The sequence below is a fragment of the Panthera onca genome, chromosome A2 (assembly GCF_046562875.1).
Source record: "Panthera onca isolate mPanOnc1 chromosome A2, mPanOnc1 haplotype 2, whole genome shotgun sequence".
Classification (NCBI taxonomy): domain Eukaryota; kingdom Metazoa; phylum Chordata; class Mammalia; order Carnivora; family Felidae; genus Panthera; species Panthera onca.
Window position 1 is genome coordinate 130,576,675 of NC_138340.1, and position 19,897 is coordinate 130,596,571.

Consider the following 19,897-nt stretch of genomic DNA (forward strand, 5'->3'; position numbering starts at 1 on the left):
GTCTATGGGCTTTCATTACTTGGGCTGGACTTTGAACTCAGAAAAGGAAAAATAAAAATCAAATGACCTGGTTTCCTCAAAAGAGAAATACAAAAAAATCTAAGAGGGAAAGAGAGAGGGGGAAAAAAAGGTGAAATGAGACTTGTGAAACTTAACAACCAGCTACGATATATGGATTTTATATGGATCTTATAAGTTACAACCTCCTTATTTGGAATTTGTAAAACTATATTTTGAGTCAATATGGGAATACTGAATACTGCCTGGATATGGATATCTGATGATAAGGGAATATTCATTTCTTAGTAATTTCTTTAGAGTTCTGCTTTTTAGGGCTATACCCCAAAATATTTACATACAAAAATAAAAGGATGTCGAGGACTTGCCTCCAAGTAATCTGGGGGCAAAGAAGAGGACCAGAAAGAGGTGTGGTTAAAACAAGACCCAGCCTGAGATGATCACTGTTGAAGCTGAAGGCAGGTACACGTGTACGATACTATTCTACTGTTTCACGTCTGAAATTTTATTTAAAAAAAAAAAAAAAAAAAGGAAGCTTTACAAGACATGCATGTTGATTTTAAAATACCATACATCCCATACTGCATCCATTGTTGGGCCTAAGAAGAAACACAAGGAAGTCTCACAGTCATATCTTACCTTTCTGATACTCTTTCCTGAGAAGATGTGAATACTTTACACTCATTAGCTATGCTGGGAGCAATAAAGGAAGCCAGACCTGTCACCGGTTTCAAGATGAAGGAAAAGACAGAGGTGAGTGAAGAGGTCAGGGAAGCAGCAGTCAACTGGGAAGACCACAATCACGTCCAGTCTTCAGATCTGTGCACCCTAAGGCCTCTTCAAGAGTTAATGGTGATATTGCCCTGTGCCATCAATGGAACCCAAGCCACTCACAGCAAGGTTTTAGAAGCTCCTTAAAAGAACAATCACTACGCTGCCCAAGGCCTCAGAAAGCCAAGCAAATAAACGTGAGACTGTTTTAACACCTACTAAGCACATATTTTCATTCTTATTCATTTCTTTGCAGATCATCTTTACGGTGATAATGAGTTTGGGAGGTGAGAGCCAACAGCCAAACTCAGTAAGTAGAAGCAATGAAGAAGGATTTAGGCTTGATTTCTTCTAGGGTCATTACCTCTCAGGTGGTTTATTAGAGGCGTGCGTGTGACAGAAGAAAGGGGAGGGGAAGAGGAAGAATGGGCAGAGGGAGAAGGGGGAGGCCGGCACACCTCACAGACTAAGAAAAAGGTCCAGCTCCTGGTCTGAACTTGGGGACTGCAAAAACATATTCTGAGGCTCCTGTACCCAGCTTATTTTCCTACTTTCACCAAGTAAACAGGAACAAAACAAGGGGAATTCTGTCGATTCCCGACGAAACCACGAGACCAGCCAATATTAATCTTAAATTAAATTAATGCACTTCCTATAGTAATGCAATGTGAACATCAGTGGCCAAGGGGAATTTGTAGCCCTCAAAACCTTAGCCTAATAAGCCTGAGCAAAAGAGTGACCTCATGCGCCCCTTTTACATTCTCACTGTTTGTTAACTATTTTAGAGACAACATATTATACAATGTTATGAGGAACTTGTTAAACTACCTGGAAAAACCAAGCTAAGACAGACTTCAATATGTTAGCAAGTATTATCTCTAAATAATCTTCCCTATTTCTAAAGCAAGTGCTAAGCTGTAACTTGGATCTGTTTTTCAAGCCTTTTTTTCTTCCCTTTTTAGTACTGCTGGTTTGTGAAGGGGGAAAAGTTTTCTAACTCACTGATTCATTTCCTCCAAAAGTATGTAAAGCAGATTTTGAAACTATTATCACAGTTATTTACACATCTCATAAACTCTGTCCTTTCTACCCCAAAATGCTATCTTTAAATTGTATGGATATAGTCGTCTGTCCAGAAAAGTCCTCTTACTAGTAGGTAATGATTAACATATAAAATAATTCACCAAAGATTTTATGGCTATAAATGCATTAAAAGTAAACTTCACACATATTTCTTAGGAAAAAAAATATTTTTTACCAGGAAAAAATACTCCAGAATTTATGTGTGTTTATAAAACAATATATGTGGCTCAGAGTTACTTAAAACTGTCAGCATTTATTTAGTAAGCATAATTTTTAAAAAATATGGTAAAGTTGGGTCATTATGTATGATTTGTGTGATACGATTTAAATTATAAATTAAAATTTTTAAGGTAAAAGATGGGGTGCATTGTGTTCAGCTTTTAAACAAATCTAAAAGATTTCAAAACACAAAAAAGTCTCAACAAGGGTTGAGGCCTTTGAAAGACAACCAAAATATTCACTATAGGTTTCTCCTATATACTGAAAACTTGCCCTCAGAAAAGACTCTGAGAACTTAGAAAGAAAAAAAAGTATGTGAAACTGTTTACTATGTCACAGCTCTAAAATTCTAATGGGAAGGCTTCCAAGTATTTACGTCTTTCTCAATATTACCCGATACAGATAGGATAAGAATAATGTAATTGTTTAGTGAAATTTTCAAAAATAAAACTCGTTGAGCCTGATAATAAAACAGTTAAGATTACGTGTTCCTCGCATTATCAGTACCAAGTAACTCAAATAACAGACCTGATATCAATGCCATACTTTCATTTAGTAATAATTATCATGGTTCTAGAGCCTTTTTGAGTTTTTCAAAGAACTTCTATAGGCATCACACATCTAACTTTCATGGGAACCTCCAGAGGGTAGGCAAGCTTAGAAATTCACACAGTTCTACAAATGAGAAAATAGTGGCTGACAGAGTTAAAGTATGCAACGTCATATATCCCAAAGCTTGCCAATTACAAATACTCACCATTCAAACATTAAAACATTCAAGGCAGGTTTTCATGTGCCGTTACCTGATTGGCCGATTCTCTTTACTGTCAAACAGAGAGAAGATGACCTCAAGCTCCTCTCCCAGGTTAGAACACATGAGGCTCTTCATTTGCACAAAGAGGTGGTGATTGCTGGCCTGTACTGGGGTATCTTTCTTCCGATGTCGGTGCTCCATCTGAAGGACACCCCCAACAACAAGAACATGATGAGCATGGACTGAAGAAAACAATGTGATCCAAAAACTAGATAGCTACAGTATGATTAAGTTGTCCTGTGCCATCATTTTTTTTTTCCTGTGGGTTTGGCATCTATTTGGATGTTACATTCCAAATTTTCTTCCAACTCCTAAAATAAGAAACCATGAAGTTTCCAGACCATTAAGGAATCTTGCTTTAATAATTTGGTTTTTAATCATTAATGTTAAAAGGATACCAACTTGGGGCGCCTAGGTGGCTCAGTTAGTTAAGAGTCCGACCTTGGCTCAGGTCATGATCTCATGGATTGTGGGTTCAAGCCCCACAATGGGTTTTGGGCTGACATTGTGGAGCCTGCTTGGGATTCTCTCTCTCTCTCTCTCTCTCTCTCTCTCTCTCTCTCTCTCTCTTTCTGTCTCTGTCTCTCTGTCTCTCTCTCTCTCTCCCTCTCCCCTGTCTGCCCCTATCCGACTTGCACTTTCTTGCTCTCTCAAAATAAATAAGCTTTACCAAAAAAAAGAAAAAAAAAAAAGATACCAACTTATTGAGTAGATCTATGAAGTAAGAAGTTCAAAAGATTCTACTGTTCCCTTATCAGCTTCCGAGGTGAGAACAAATTACTAGTCATCTTTAAAACGGCAGACTAGAAGTGCCTGGGTGGCTCAGTCAGTTAAGTGTCTGACCTTGGCTCAGGTCATGATCTTGCAGTCTGTGAGTTCGAGCCCCGCATCAGGTTCTGTGCTGACAGCTCAGAGCCTGGAGCCTGCTCCAGATTCTGTGTTTCCCTCTCTCTCTCTGACCCACCCTCCTCAAAAATAAATAAACATTAACAAATTCTTTTTGAAAACCAGACTAAATCTGTCTGGTCATTTCACTGATGGCAGTTGAACAGTGCAGCTGTCACTTCACATCTGTCATAGTTCAAAGTCCTTTTATGTATACTCAATTGCAAAATTGTGGTAGTTTTCTGAGACATGCTGTGGCAAGTGATATTCAATCACTAGAGCAAGAAGATATTTCTAACTTGCAGTGGAGCTATATGCAGGCAGACTGGGCAAGTCAGTGAGATGTCTAAGGGGAAGAACAGCATCCATATCCATCTCATTTCTGCCCTCAATATGGCTACATGGGCTACACTTGGGAGGCAGAATCAGAAGTGGGAAATAATACAAAATAAAGGAGGAAAGGATTCACCCGTGGTTTCAGGGGTGAAGAGAACATGCGTGTGATCATTCAGGCAACACATACTTGTTAAATGTCTATTATGTGCCAAGCACTGGGAACACACTGATGAGGAAAACCAGAAATAGCCCCTACCTTCACAGATCTTATCTACCAGAGGGAGCAGACATCAGCAAAATCATCCCACATACAGATGGAAAAATACACTGTGACGAATGGAAGGGAAGAACCAGATTATCATGAACATCTATAAGGAAGCAATCTGCCTTTGCATCCGGGCAGTCAGAGGAGGCGTCTTGAGACAGTGATACTTTGGCCAAGAGCCAAAGAGTGAGCCGGGCCGAAGAACCATCTCGGACAGTGCTTCTCAGACTATGTAGAGAAAAAAACCAGCTTGTTCTCCCCTCAATCTACTATAAACAGATATTTTTTTGTTTCTAAACCTTTACTCACCATTTTTGTACTTGGACCAACTACAAACAGTTCATGGTCCAGCTAGTTCATGGACCACCTTTGAGGAGAACTGATTCAGGGTAAGAGCATGGGGAAAACATACACAAACATTTGTGTATTCACAGAACAGGTGCTAAGAATGTGGAGGACTTTTGCTTTCCTAACAAAGACTTACTAATGACCACCTCTTTTGGGTGACCTGACAATTAAAAAAAAAAAATAGCTCAGGAATTAACTCCATAGTAATGAGGTAATATCCTTTGCTTATGGTTAAGGTACATAATTCTGTACATTAGTTATCCTTTTATGTTTCTTAGTTCAACAAGTGCTGACTGACCAACATTTGAAAGGAAAAATATGCCATCTAAACTTACAGTTGTAAATGTAACAATGAAATTACCATGATTTTTTCATGCTTTTATCTTTAATTTGAACTACTCAAAAAGTAAACAGTTTAAAACCCCAATTAACCAAATGCATCTGTAATCACTGTATACTCAACAGGTACAATGGACGTCTCTCTGTGAAAGTGAAGTTAAGTACACTTTCTTGTAAAGTGCACCTCAGCATTGTGTTATGTGTTAGTCATAATTGCTAGAAAAAGCTTCCTGCAGAGAAATATTCTATCAGTAAAAAAAAAAAAAAAAAAAAAAAAAAAAAAAAAAAAAAAAAAGGCATAAGCATTGTTTTCTGAGAAGGCTGCTCTATATTGCTCTTTCAAAATTCTTTTTCAACAGAGCAAAAGAAGCATCATACATTCACATAACTACATCTCTTTAACTCACAGAGAGCCTTTTTATTTTCTGAAAAATGCTAACTATCTACTGGTATACTTGAAAGTTCAGGGTAATACCGCACCAAGTACCGTGAACAAATGAATGACTACCAAAAGACTAGAGTGGGAAAAACAGGCATAAAAAAACCTTATTTAAATAAAGGACCTCAAGGAGTTGTCTGGTCTTCAAATAGCACAGAGTTCCTAGCATCAGTCATGACATTCACTAAAAACTAAGCCCTGGCAGGGGGGGAGGGGGGGAAAGCTCCTTTACTCATGCAAGGAATTCAATATATCTAGATCAGTGGTTCTCAACCTTGGCTGCACTTTAGAATCACCAAGAGAGCTTTTAAAAAATACTTATGCATAGGACCTATCCCAGAACAATTAAATTAGAATTTCTAGGGGATGGGGGGGGGGGGGGGGGCAAGAGAGTGATAGTTTTAAAAGCTCCCCGGGTGATTCTAATGTGCAATGAGGGTTGAAAACTATTGATTGAGATCATATGCTAAGACATGCAAATCACAGCTGACTAAAAAATGCATTGTTGCATCTCCTGTGCAGTTACTGCCTTGCAACCTTGGATCTTTGCATGCATGCTTGTAATAAGCCTGCCTGCTTCCACCCTGATTATGCACATGTGACGTGTGTCCTCACAAATTGCACTAAAGTCCCCCCTCCCTTCACCCACCACTGTTCCAGGTCTGGAAGAGATTTGGACTTAAGTAGGTTATGATTATTTATCTCTTGGAAACTCACTACTATGGAGAAATGCTAAAAATATCTCTGTGAAAACAGTATTACAAAAACAAAATTAAAAAGGCATGTTCACACATCAAGGGCGATAATTTGGCAGTTGTAATAAACAGACAAAAATCCATCTCAGAAATAATTTATGGTTAAAAGGCACCTATCAGTTACTCTAAATGTGCTTACAGTTTAACTAGATTTTTGATTAGGAAAGAAAGAGATTCATTCCAAAGATTTATTTAAGGTATGCAAATTTTGTGTCCTCATATAATGTATAAATTACTGGGTGAATGGTCTATACCATGGTTTTTCAACTTCAGCATTACTGATAATTTGGGCAGGATATTTCTGTGTTGTGGGGCTGTCCTGGGTTTTGTGGGATGTTTAGCAGCTTTTTCTGACCTCTACCCACCAGCACCTCTCCTCACCCCCATCCCACCTCATCTCCATTTGTGACAACCAAAAATGTCTCCAGACATTGACAAATGTCCCCTGCTCTCTGAGAACCATTGGTCCATACACTAAGGATCACAAAGCAAGCAGCTAACATGATCTTATAAAACCAAGAAAGGTTCGTAAAAAGATACTCTGCATGCACAGATAACCAGAGAATCTAGCTACGGTTCTCTTTATTTATAGAAGTATTGAGATCTGGCCTTTGGCGGAAAACCAAAAGTTCCAAGTGGACATATGTTAACACTGTGAGGTTTAGCATGTGTTAACTGCTTAGATGAACATAATCGGGTGAGAAAGGTCTGCTAATGGGCTATCAAAAACCTAAAGAAAGACTTCCTCCCCCCCCACCCCAATGATAATGTATGGATTTAGTTAGGTGCAAACACTTGTGTTTCAAATAGAACATGGAGAAGACATTTAAAAGACAAGTGGTAACAAACAACCTCTACTGTATGCCATGGCCCTTGATCCCTAAGAGACAATAAATAACAACAACAACAACAACAACAACAACAACAACAACAACAAAAAGGGTTTGGTGGTGATACTTGCAAAATTCTTCCTGGTAAGGAAGTCACTCACTATATGTTACCCACAGGAAAAGACCAGTGCTATGGAAAATGTGAAGTATTGCTACGCCAGGATATAAACAGAAACCTGAAGCTTGAAGGTAACATGTCCTTCTGAGGTTTATAATAATTTGCATTTTTCTTGGGCTATTGTTTGCTTTAGGAACAGTAAAATACAACCACTACTGGGAGAAATTTCATGTAAAATCCCAAATGAAGAGTTGGGGCTAGGTTTTGAGGTATTAAAAATGAAAAACACCCTCGAATGGTGGTCACTGCTCATCAGCAGCAGTCTCTTCCACCTGTGGCAGTCATTGCTGGTCCATCCGAGTCCAGGTAAGACCCTAGGGTCCTATCAACGTAGCACTCCTGGCACCACCACTAACAAATTAGAATGTTGAAAGAGAAGAAGTCAATTTGCCATCCCGTATAAGACACAAAATGAAAGGAACAAAGATACAATTACACACACACAGAGAATCAAACTAGAAAAAATAAAATGTATTTGCCTAAGACATTATTAGTTGCTTATCAAATATTTGATATTCCTAGCTAAATGTGGAGATGTGACTAGTATGATCTGGCCAGTGAAATGGAACTGCAAATGTTGTGTGGAATTTCCAGCAAAGCTCCCTTCAAGTTGTTGAACTGAGCAGAACCTACCTCTTTTCTACTGCTGGAGAGTGGACGTAATGGCTACAGCTCTTGCAGCTATATTATACATTCAAGTATCCTTGATGATGGAAGCCAAGTACTTTAGAGCAGAAAAATAAGAGCCTGTATCACTTTTGACACCATGAAAGCACATACAAGCCCAGAACTTCCTGCCTGTTGGCTTGTATATTGTGAGAAAGAAAGAAATTTGTATTATGTTGAAGCTTCTATTACTTATTTCATTGGCCACAGCCAGATCTAGTCTTAACATTTACCATATAAGGTATCAATTATTCTTGCCACTTTGCCTAATAAGGATGAAATAAAGGTGAACGAAGCATGAAAATCAACGAAATGCTTAGGTGCTCTGGCAACATTAACTGCCAAGCAAAGGTATTTTACATGCATTTCTTACTTCATCTTCATAACAAATATGGTAAGAATTATTTCCTTACTTAATAGACGAAGAAATTGAAGTTTTGAGAGAGAGACTAAGCAATCAGCTCAAGACCACAGATCTGGTAAAGGGAAGAGAAAGAATTCACATCTACTTTTTTGGATCTATACCCACTGGTCTTTTCATAATACCATAACAACCTCAAAAATAGTGTGAGTGATTGCTTATTAAGTACAAAGCACTGTACAAGATTATCTTGGGCATAACAGATGAAGTATAAGACAGTGCCCACTCTGAAGAAACTTCAAATTGAGTGAGATTAAAAAACAGAAGTGAGAGACAAATTTGATGCTTAATGAGTTAAATAAAACAACTAAAATAAAGATGTCTCATTAAAGGATATGACTGGCAAATCAATTATACTCATTTTATTTGTTATACAAGCTAAGAATTAGTGATAATTTTACCTTGGAAAACTCTTACTTTGTCTCCTTCCTCTTTCGCTGCCTCCCTCCAATTAACCTTTAACTGTGTTTTTGCTACGTACCCAATATTCTGCTTAGCACTGATGCCACAAACTTCCTGCTTCTTGACTCGCAAAGGTCAAGGTGTACCACCTTTGGCACAAAGGTGTGCCACATGAGACATCACTCTCGAGAAGCTCAATGTGAATGAAATTCTCTACAAAAAAAGAGAACTAATTCCAACTGATATAATAAAGTGTAGATAATCCAAACAGATGAGCGACTAAGGAAAAAAAGTGGTACAAGAATTGCTTTCTATAATCAGACATAAGCCCTAATGGGCTTACTGATGATTTTTTCCTCTCATTTTTCAGAAACAGATAATCTCAGGCGAAGAAAATCCCAATATTCTATGAAGAATATTGTAAGCTTGGGAAGCTATCCAAAAGAGGCAGGATCTTGCAAAAGGTACTCCTTTGAGCATCACTGTAAGATGCATGGAGCTTTGGCCTTTGAAAGCCCTTCCCAAACACATTTTTCTTTTATTGGGGGTTTTAAAAGGGCCTAGTTAATATCAAGAGATTAGTTAATTTTTTATGCAAGTATTAAGAATAAAAGGCTAGGGGTGCCAGGGAGGCTCGGTCGGTTGGGCATCCAACTCTTGATTTCAGCTCAGGTCATGATCTCATGGTTCAGGGGTTCGAGCCCCACATCAGGCTCTGCATTGATGGTGCAGAGCCTGCTTGGGCTTCCCTCTCTCTCTCTCTCTCTCTCTGTCCCTCCCCTCTATCTCTCTCTCTCAAAATAAACATTTTCAAAATGCAAATAATGCTCTATGTATAAATGAACAAATGTTCTATGTATAAATGAATAAAAAATGCCCTCTCTCACTCTCTCTCAAAATAAATAAATAAACACTGAAAAAAAAAAAAGAATACAAGGCTAAATACAAGGTAGATTGGACTAGATTTGGGGAATCTAGATGCCAAGTAAATAAGTGAACCTTAACCTACCATGTAACTAGAAGAAAACTCAAGTCACAGGTGATTCCATGGTGGGCAATATGATCAAATATCTTAGGATTATTACCAGACTTTAGCACTTAAGATGGATTAGGGTCTAGGAGGGGTGGGGGTGACACCAGCAGTTGGAGACAATGGAGGAGACACTTTCTATGGTATTTGGGCATAGTGGTAATGGGAGGACCGAGTGGGGTAACATGCTGGGGATCAATAACTGGATGTCATTAGTCACAGCCCTGTTGTGAAACACACAGACAAATATGTATGACTTGTAGGCATTTCACTAGATTAATGAAAGCTACAAAGATGTGCAAAAGAACTTAAAACTTCTTTAGTTTTACTTCCCAGTATTTAAATGTTGAGAGCTCAGCGGAGCACGTCATGTGATTCTCAAACAGGGAAAGTACCTCGGTTTTCTAACTTGGGGCATGGTCACCTCAGCTCTCAATTCTCTACTTGCTCCAAATTAAACTTGGAACATCCTGTTCTTACAAAATCAATCAAGTACGAAGAGTGCCATGGAAACCACAAAATTAGCAGTGAGGTTATGAGCCAAGGTTTCCTGTACCTACCAATCGGTAGAGCTCTGTAATGCTGATGTCCTCTGGATCCACCATCGTATACTCCTTCCTAGGCACCAGGTCCAGTCCCAGTTGTCTAGAAAACACATTGCAAAAGTTGGGGGGAAATGTCATTTCTACAGAATATATTTAAAACATCATCATTTTTACTGTATCACCCTGAAATTAGATATGTCACCCACCATGCTTCTTTCTCTCATACTTTTCACCTTGTATTAACTTGTTACCGCAGATGGAGTATCTAGCATAGCTAAGGTGGTCCCTGGACATAATTTGAGAAACACAAGATGACGAAGGCAGGTAAATCAGGGGAATGGACTGGCACCAGAGGCCTTGATGCTGTGTGGTGGGGAGCCATGAGCACCCCACAAACTATCACCACAGGAACCATTCCACCTTGGACTGGGATAGAAACAAGAACAAGGCATAATTTTGTTCTAGAAATTGGAGTTGAGACGAGGGGAGGTTGGCCTTTAGGACTATACTCGGCACTAAAACACCTAGTCATATCCAGAGCTAACATATTTCTAATGTGGATCTCTGGCAACACGCGTGCAGTCCTCAGTCACAGCGAGTTCTGGGGTCAGTTATTAGGACAAACTCAGGAAAGGCAGGGGAGAGGAATTAAGGCAGCATAGTTTTAGGCCTGGGGCGGCAAAACAGTTTGATCTCTTGTGTTAGGTGACCGCACGTGGCTTACTGGACTGAGAAGTGTTCTAAGATTATACATCCAGCCTCAGCAGGACCAAGGATTTGTGATGTCCTACCAAAGAGAGAGGAAAGGAAGTATAACTGCCAGTTTCCCTCTGGTGACCTCGGTTAACATACTGGTCCCCAGGGACACCACTTTACTACACTGATATCAACGGTCTATCATTCTATTCCTCTACTTAACCAACCACGACCATCCCAAAGGTACCATGATGGCTTTGCAATGCCCTCGAGATCAAGGTCAAGATACTGTGTCTCCCCTAGGCTCCCATCAGTTACCCCATTCCAGGTCTCACATGTAATTCTCAGAGGATAATTTGATCTCTGTCCCTTTCACAACATCATTCTAACATGGATGCCTTCCGCCATGGCTTTTCCAGTTACAAAACCACAGCTTCTCACTTGTGTGTTTAAAAAAAAAAAAAAAAAAAAAAAAAAAAAAGGGAAAAATCCTGAAATTCTGTCCTTCCCCCAAAAGTCAATGGAGGTTTCATGAGTAGAATTTATTAGTTCTGCACTAGCTTCAAACCAGGCACTGACCCAGCTACCCTGAGGGACAGTTGTTCTCAAGATTATACATCTGTGACCTTCTTGATGGCACTAGTTGGCTCAGACATGAAAAAAAGTTTGATTTTTTTTCAATTATGTTTCTCTTTGAGGAACTTAAGAAACACACTCCCATTCTCTAATTTTTGTTGAACTTTCAAATCACAAACAGCACTATGATTGATTCTTAAAATAACCATGTCTCCCTGTTATGGACTGAATATGTCCTCCCAAAATGTTTTTGTAGGAGTCCAATAAGACCAACCCCATAATGACTATATTTGGAGACATGGACTATAAAGAGGTAACGCATGTTACATGAGGTGCCAAGGGTGAGGTCCTAATGCAATAGGACTGGTGTTCTCATAAGAAGAATGCACAGATTTCTCTCTCTCTAGGCAGGTACAGAGGATAGGTCATGTGAGGACACAGCAAGAAGGCAGCTGTCTGCAAGCCGGCAAGAAAGCCCTCACCAGAAGCTGAAATTGCTGGCACCTTAAACATGGACTTCTAGCATCCAGAATTGTGAGGAAATACATGTGTGGTTTAGGCCACCCAGTCTATGGTATTTTGTTATGGCGGCCGTAGCATACTAACACAGCCCCCTTGGTAGACCTCACCAGGGGTTCTGATAGGGTCTCTTTCCCATTCTCTACCCCCTCCCAAGAGAGAACCACTGCACTACAATTTTAAGGCATCGTTTGACACCAGGTCAGTATTGCTGAGGAAAGATTATCTAGCAAAGGAAAGAAGATTTATGCCCACATATGAATCATGCCACCTACCTCACCCACAACTCCTATGAGAAACTGTCCCACCCGTATTCTTTGCTGGGAGGCACGCAGAAGACCTGAGGCTGTCTAGTCATCTGATCATCTCCCCTTCCCAAGCAACACCTGACTGGCCGACACATAGGCACCTGACCTGCAGGCAAATAATCCTTGGGCTGGCCAGTAGCTTTAAGAGGCTGGTATAAAATGCTCAGTCTAAAGAGGAATAATAGATACTGGCTTTCAATGAGATTCCTTCTTTGAGTATTTGGACCTAGAAATTCAGAGCATCAGCCATGTGACATGAGGAAGAAAAGATACGTGAAGAGCAGCTGATCTATATCACTATAGAATGAATAAAGACCAACTCGAGCTGCACAGGTTCTGGAGCAGGTATGAAGTCCAGAAACCTCCTGGGCTTTGGGCCCCAGAAGTCTGTAACCTGCAAGTCTCTTTCTCTCATAAGGCTTTGATTGTTGAACTTCTGGCTTCCTGGAGTCCCAGCTATGTGAATAGAGTTTTATCTGTTTCTATTTTGTTTTGTTAATTCCTAGGTATATCCTTAGAATAATTCTCCGGGGAGCCCGGGTGGCTCAGTCGGTTGAGCATCCGACTTCAGCTCCAGTCATGATCTCGCAGTTTATGAGTTCGAGCCTCATTGTCAGGCTCTGTGCTGACAGCTCAGAGCCTGGAGCCTGCTTCAGATTCTGTGTCTCCCCCTCTCTCTGCCCCTTCACTGCTCGTGCTCTGTGTCTCTCTGTCTCTCAATAATAAATAAATGTTAAAAAAAAATTTTTTTTAAAAGAGTAATTCTCCCACTGTTTGGTTTCTTAGCTCACAGAACAGGATCAGGGTAGGGCTTTAAAACCTCTAAGAAGGGGGTGCCTAGGTGGCTCAGACGGTTGAGTGTCCAACTTTGGCTCAGGTCATGAGCTCACAGTTCTTGGGTTCGAGCTCCATGTTGGGCTTTGCACGGACAGCATGGAACCTGCTTCGAGTTCTCTGTCTCCCTCTCTCTCTGCCCCTCCCCTACTCATGCTCTCGCTCTCTCTCGCCCTCTCTCTCTCTCTCTCTCTCTCTCATAAACATTTTTAAAAAAAACTTTCAAAACGATAAAAAGAAATGAGGCAAAGTGGGAAGGGAGAAAATGGAAAAAGAACTCTCAGAATACAGGAAACCAGAGTGGGGAGGGGAGGGTCAAGTTCTATATCAATGCAGTCATTAAATTGTTCCTGGACATCAGGAAAGAAGGATGAATGGATTCTCCCTCCCGTATGATCTTAGCAGGAAAGTCAAAGGACAGCACAGGATGCTATGGGGAACAAAAACAGGTACCATTATTTTAACTCTGATGCCTCCAGGTGAGAACACTTCTTTTCATGGCCCTGTTAGGGAATAAAATGAGTATCTCCTCCTCCTCTTCTCAAGCATCCCATATCCTAAGGGCTTCCCTTTACCACTCTTCAGCAGTGTGATAGATAACTTGAGATTGAACATTCTTTTTTGTTTCTCCTGAAAGGAGACAGAAGTTTACTGAATATACCACAAGGGAGTGGCAGGCAGGACAGCAAACGAGAGGCTGTCCACCAAGATCGAACATTCTTAAACTTGTGTTCATCCAGAGATCTACATGCTGACATATAATTTTGTAGGACAGTATGATCTAGCTTAACATTGAATAGAATTATCTGAATTTGCTTTTCATTTAGCACTATTCAATAAGAAAACTAATTTATACTTACAAGAATAAGGTAAATGCACAATCTGTGCGCTGTAAATTGTTTTCAAATAACTGCTCAAAGAAAACAAAATGAGACCTCAGAAAATTCACGAATTTGAGGATGAGCTATATAAATTATATTGCTCGTTTTCATGCATCCATGTTTTACCAACTTACCATAAATTAGCCACACAACTGCCCAAAGTACAAGCTGGAACTTACGTGAGTCAAAACTGAGTCATGATTCAGTCATAATTAACGTTTTTCCCTCTGTCATCATCTTTCTTCCTAAAACTGAAAAAGTATCATCTTCTTGCCTGCTCTATATTTCCAAGTTATTTTTGATAAACTACTTCATCCAACTTTCTTCCTATTTACAAACTACTTTTTAAACTTAGACCACCATAATGACTAAGAGCCAATATAATTCAGTGAAAACTCAAAGTTTTTTTCAAAATAAAAAAAGAAACACATGATAGACAGTATGGGTCCCTTTCCAGCAACCATTAGATCTACCCTGCCCGGGCTGCCTCATCTCACAACACAAGAGTGAAGGCTCAGCACAAATGGCTGCCAAGCTCTGTTCCTCAGGAAACGTTGTGTGTTTGGAATCATGTTGCCCTGGAGCGAAAAGACCCTTGGACCTTATTGAGTTCAACCTACTCCTTCCATGGATGAAGAAAGTAAAGTCAAGAAGGGCTCAGGAATTTGTCTCACGTCTTAAAAAAGCAGCATTCCTAGTTCAGTGTCTTGTTGCCATTCCACACGTTGGGTTGTTTACACCCCACAGGAATGAATCTCCTAGAGATAAATTAGGGCTACCATACCCGTCATCTGTAAAAAGGCTGAATGGCACATCTTGCTCTACAAAACAGCAGAAGGACTCTGGGTGAGAATGAGATTTAAAATGTGTTAGCAGGTTCCTATCTTCATACCTATATTAGCTCATATCTTGGCAGAATCAAAAGTGAATTCTGAGGGGTGCCTGGGTGGCTCAGTCAGTTGAGTGTCTGACTCCTGGTTTCAGTTTCAGGTCATGATCCCAGGATCGTGGGATCAAGCCCCTAGTCAGGCTCTGCGCTGACAGCGTGGAACCTGCTTAGGATTCTCTCTCTCTGCCCCTCCCCCACTGTGCATGCATGCTCTCTCTCAAAATAAATAAATAAACATTTTTTAAAAAGATGTTGGCAAGGAGAAAGGGGAACACTTTTGCACTCCTGGTAGGAATGCAAACTGGTGCGGTCATTCTGGAAAACAGTATGGAGTTTCCTCAAAAAATTACAAATAGAACTATCCTATGAGCCAGCAATTGTACTACTATGTATTTACTCAAAGGATACAGGAGTGCTGATTCAAAAGGGCACATGCACCCCAATGTTTACAGCAGCACTACTGACAATAGCCAAATCATGGAAAGAACCCAAATGTCCATCAACTGACGAATGGATAAAGAAGATGTGGTGTGTATGTATATATGTGTGTGTGTGTATATACATATATATATATATATATATATATATATATATACATATTGGAATACCACTCAGCAATCAAAAAGAATGAAATATTGCCATTTGCAACAACATGGATGGAGCCAGAGTATATTATGCTAAGCGAAATAAGTCAGCCAGCCAGAGAGAGGTAAATATCATGTGATTTCACTCAGATGTGGAATTTAAGAAACAAAACAGATGAACATAGGGGAAGGGAAGGAAAAATAAGATAAAAACAGAGGGAGGCAAACTATAAGAGACTCTTAAACATAGAGAACAAACTGAGGGTTGCTGGAGGCATGTTGGGTGGGGGATGGGCTAAATGGGTGATGGGCATGAAGGAGGGTACTCGGGATGAGCACTGGGTATTCTATGTAAGCAGTGAATCGATGAATTCTACTCCTGAAATCATTATTACACTATATGTTAAATAACTTGGTTTTAAATAAAATTTAAAAATTAAAAGTAAAAATAAAAAAGAATAATTAAGAAAAAGTGGCTTCTGATAAAATAATTTCCTATGCTCAGAGAAAAAAGCACACTAGCTTCAAATCAGTTTTTCCAGATTCAGTAAGAGGCAAATTTATCTGTGGTATATGCCTGGCCATTTTCTCCTTTTCTGCCTGCCTTTCTTTCATTCTGTAGTCCTAAGATCCTTTCAAGGTCCAAACAGCAAATGGGGACTTGGGGAGAGGAAAGGAAGGAGGACATGACCAAATATGACATTGAGGGATCTTTTAACTTCTTTCAACAAGCCTAGGATCACAGTCAAAGCTTATTCTAATTTCTCACTCACATATTAACATTCATACTTAGTATTAGTACAACATGAGCCTTGATTAGAGCTTTAAGTGATGAGATTTACTACAGTGCTTGGCTGTTATTTTAGATTAGTCACTTAGAGTTTTATTTAAAAGTAAATCTTGGTCTGCTTTTTACGGAGTTCTCCCAAGCAGCTCCTCAAAGAGCCTAATATATACACACAGGCGGAATTAGGGCAATAATGAATGCCCCACCGGTGCACCTGTTTTAAGACTTTTAATGGGAGCTGTTAGCATTAGTGTCTCCCTCCAGATTACTCTGGTGACATATTACCATGGTACGGAAGTGGTATATATTAAAAGCAAATACACATGCCAAACCCAAAGCCTATTTTTAAATAAGACCTATTTAGCAGAAGCCATATCTGGTTGATCCCTGTAAACATTTCATATTCTGTGAGCACATGCATGCCATCTGACCTCACAGGGCACTAGAGAACAAACAACTTCCTGTCGCCCTTACCAGCCCTAGAGGATGCGGTGCTCAGCTCTACCAGTGACAGTCTGCACTAAGCACACAAACGGAAAAAAGCTGAAAAAGCCCCATATGGTGTTTTCTGGAGATATTACCAAGTAGTGGCTCACACCTAAGTGGCATCTGTCACCAGAGACACCCTCCATCCCCCGTGATGGACAGTACTCACTCATTGCCCCAGTCCAGGCGGGCAGTAATGTGGCGCTTCACATCCTTCATCCGGTCATGGGTCAGATGGCCCACCAGCACCTGCCGCCGCAGATCCAGGATTTCATTCATGATGTGCCACAGCCGGTGGAAGAGATCGCCTTCATTTCTCTGGGAAGGACACAAATGTGGAATCGGTGGTCAGTCCCCATAGTGAGTTGTGAGGTAGCCGTGGAGGAAAGGGAAGGCTAAGTCCTGCTTATTACCCTCTCTGCGCTTGACAGATTCTCTGTCAACAGACACCTCCCCCCTCGTGTTGTCAATTACATTTGCCACTCTACATGCTTTCATCCAGGTTCACGATGCTGCTCTTCTGCCCAAGAGTCTACCTCACTTCTAAGACTCCCCAGCACAGACAGCGTCCTCACTACGCCTCTGTACCCGGAGTCTGCACACCCTGTCTCCCCTTCCATCTCAAACTCTCCTTTCTGTAGCTCTCTCCCAATTCTATGTCCTTCAAGGCTCCACCTGAATTCCACTTCTGTCAGGAATCTTCCCTGATAACTTTTGCCCATGTTCTCATCCCCCTTCTCTGAACTGGCTGCATACAATTAAGGCCAATTCAGAGGAAAATACTGTTTCCTAATTATTTCTTGCATGTTGCTCTTAATGTTTACTGTATTTCCCATCATAAGCTGCGTACACCGAGGGCTCTCAGACTCATTCACTGCTACTCTCTGGTCACTAGTCACACCTCTAAAAAAAAAAAAAAAATGGTGTTTTCCCTCTTACTTGTTAAACATTCATGTAGATTCAAGATATTCTCCCCTGAGAAATTCATTAAGCAAGGCAGCTTAATGTAAGGAAGATGGGTTAAACTCCTGGCTTCAAATCCTGGTTTTGCTACTTACTAGTTTTATAGGCCTTGCGAGTGTGTTTTGTCATTTGTGAAACAGAGACAGTATGATCTCCCCGTAAGGTTGTTTTGTGGATTGGAGACAATGTTTGTGAAGAGAGCAGTACAGCACAGTGACGAAGAGCACAGACTCGGGAGCCCAACTCATTAACCTGCATTCCAGCTTTGCCATTTTCTGGTTGAAAAACCTTTGGCAATTAACCTCTTTGTGTGTATTTTCTTATCTGTAGAAGGAGTATCATAATAACTACCTGGTAGGGTCACAGTAAAGATTAATGAGTTCAAATACTAAAACTGTGAGAATAATGCCTGGCTTAGAATAAATGTCACGTAAATGTTGGCCATTATTAATATGGCTTGGTCCAGAATAAGCCCTCTACAAATATTGTGTCTTTACCAAAAGCTACTCTACATCTCTTACCCATGTGCTTAGGGCAAAAACCATTTCTCAGTATCTGCCCTTCATCTTTCTTAACCAGAAGCTATGCTTTAACTTTCTACTAAAACATCAATACAGGACATTAAAGTATTGAGATTTTCATATATCTGAAGTTCTCTACAATGATAGACTTCTAGAAATATCAAAGTTCTGTGTGATGGGTAGGTACAGAGGCTCAGTCAGAACACATTTTTCTAATTTTATTTAAAAAAAAAATGTCTTGGGGCGCCTAGGTGGCGCAGTCGGTTAAGCGTCCGACTTCAGCCAGGTCACGATCTTGCGGTCCGTGAGTTCGAGCCCCGCGTCAGGCTCTGGGCTGATGGCTCGGAGCCTGGAGCCTGTTTCCGATTCTGTGTCTCCCTCTCTCTCTGCCCCTCCCCCATTCATGCTCTGTCTCTCTCTGTCCCAAAAATAAATTAAAAACGTTGAAAAAAAAAATTAAAAAAAAGTACAGAAGGCCTGCACAAGAACGGCCTCAGTCTAAAAAAAAAATGTCTTCTGCCTTATCAATACTTGCTGACTTAAAGTGTTTTAATGTACTGTGCAGGTTAAACAAATGTGCTGGCGAAACACGAAGCATTCTCCATAATATTATCCCTGGTCTTCTGAGATACAAATAATCACACTCCTAACTCCTAAAGCACTCCATTGAGCTTGCTCTTCTATTCTCACTCTTTACTCATTTAATACACACCCATACAAGTCATTAAAGGGACACTGTAATGCAATCTTCTAGTAATTCACTGCTCAGTGTCTGTGTTTTCCACGTGGTGTAAGCTCCCAACCACAGACACCATGTCTGTCTTGGGCAGCCCCAGCCGCTGGAGAATGAATGAAAAAATAATGTGATTTATAGGAGATCATATACTGTGGATCCTGAGAGGTAGATTCTGTTTAGGTCACGGGAAACAATCAGGGAAGATCAGGAAAACCTTGAGGATGTCAGTGGTCACGAGGAAAGGTCCACTAGAGTCAAAGAAAGTACATAAGGAAGATATAAAATAAGTCTTGTGCAAGAAAATGGAGAGGCAGCTCCCTCTTGCAGTGACTGTCACAGGGCGAGAGTCACCTTCCCTGCTCTTGGGGAAGGTGCTTTGTAGTCGTGCAGGAGGATGGGCTTAATTTTCTAATGATGTCCCCTTTAGTACCTAAGTTTAAGAGAACGCTAAGATGAGAAGGAAGCCGGTTCCCTCAGAAAAATGAAAACCAGCTGGTCAGCTCTCCCTTTAGGAAAACGGACATACCTCAGCCCTGAGCAGCAAAGCTGCTCTCCTAATGTGTGGAACCAGTACCTATCTGGTCTGGCAGCTAGTCATAAAATGATGATTCTTGAAAAACTGGACAGTTATGAAGACTATTTAGAAACATCCAAAATCCTCTTGATTTAACAGTAAATGAAAAGGGTAGGGTAAAATATTAAACACCTGGAACAAAAGATTATCTGTAAGTTCCTGCAATGCATCAGAAATGTAGCCAAAACTGAACTGTGAG

General features: G+C 40.4%; 1 protein-coding gene across 4 annotated transcripts in view; it reads right to left on the bottom strand.

Moving 5' to 3' along the window:
• DOCK4 (dedicator of cytokinesis 4) overlaps nucleotides 1-19,897 on the bottom strand; it is a 432,206-nt gene that overhangs the window by 216,463 nt on the left and 195,846 nt on the right. For all 4 annotated transcript variants that reach the window (XM_078440451.2, XM_078440457.2, XM_078440464.2 and 1 more), the window contains exons 6-8: nucleotides 17,074-17,222; nucleotides 10,360-10,444; nucleotides 2,895-3,046 (exon numbers count right to left, since the gene is read on the bottom strand). In XM_078440451.2, the coding sequence (XP_078296577.1) occupies nucleotides 2,895-3,046; nucleotides 10,360-10,444; nucleotides 17,074-17,222 (386 nt within the window). The remainder of the gene's footprint in view (nucleotides 1-2,894; nucleotides 3,047-10,359; nucleotides 10,445-17,073; nucleotides 17,223-19,897) is intronic.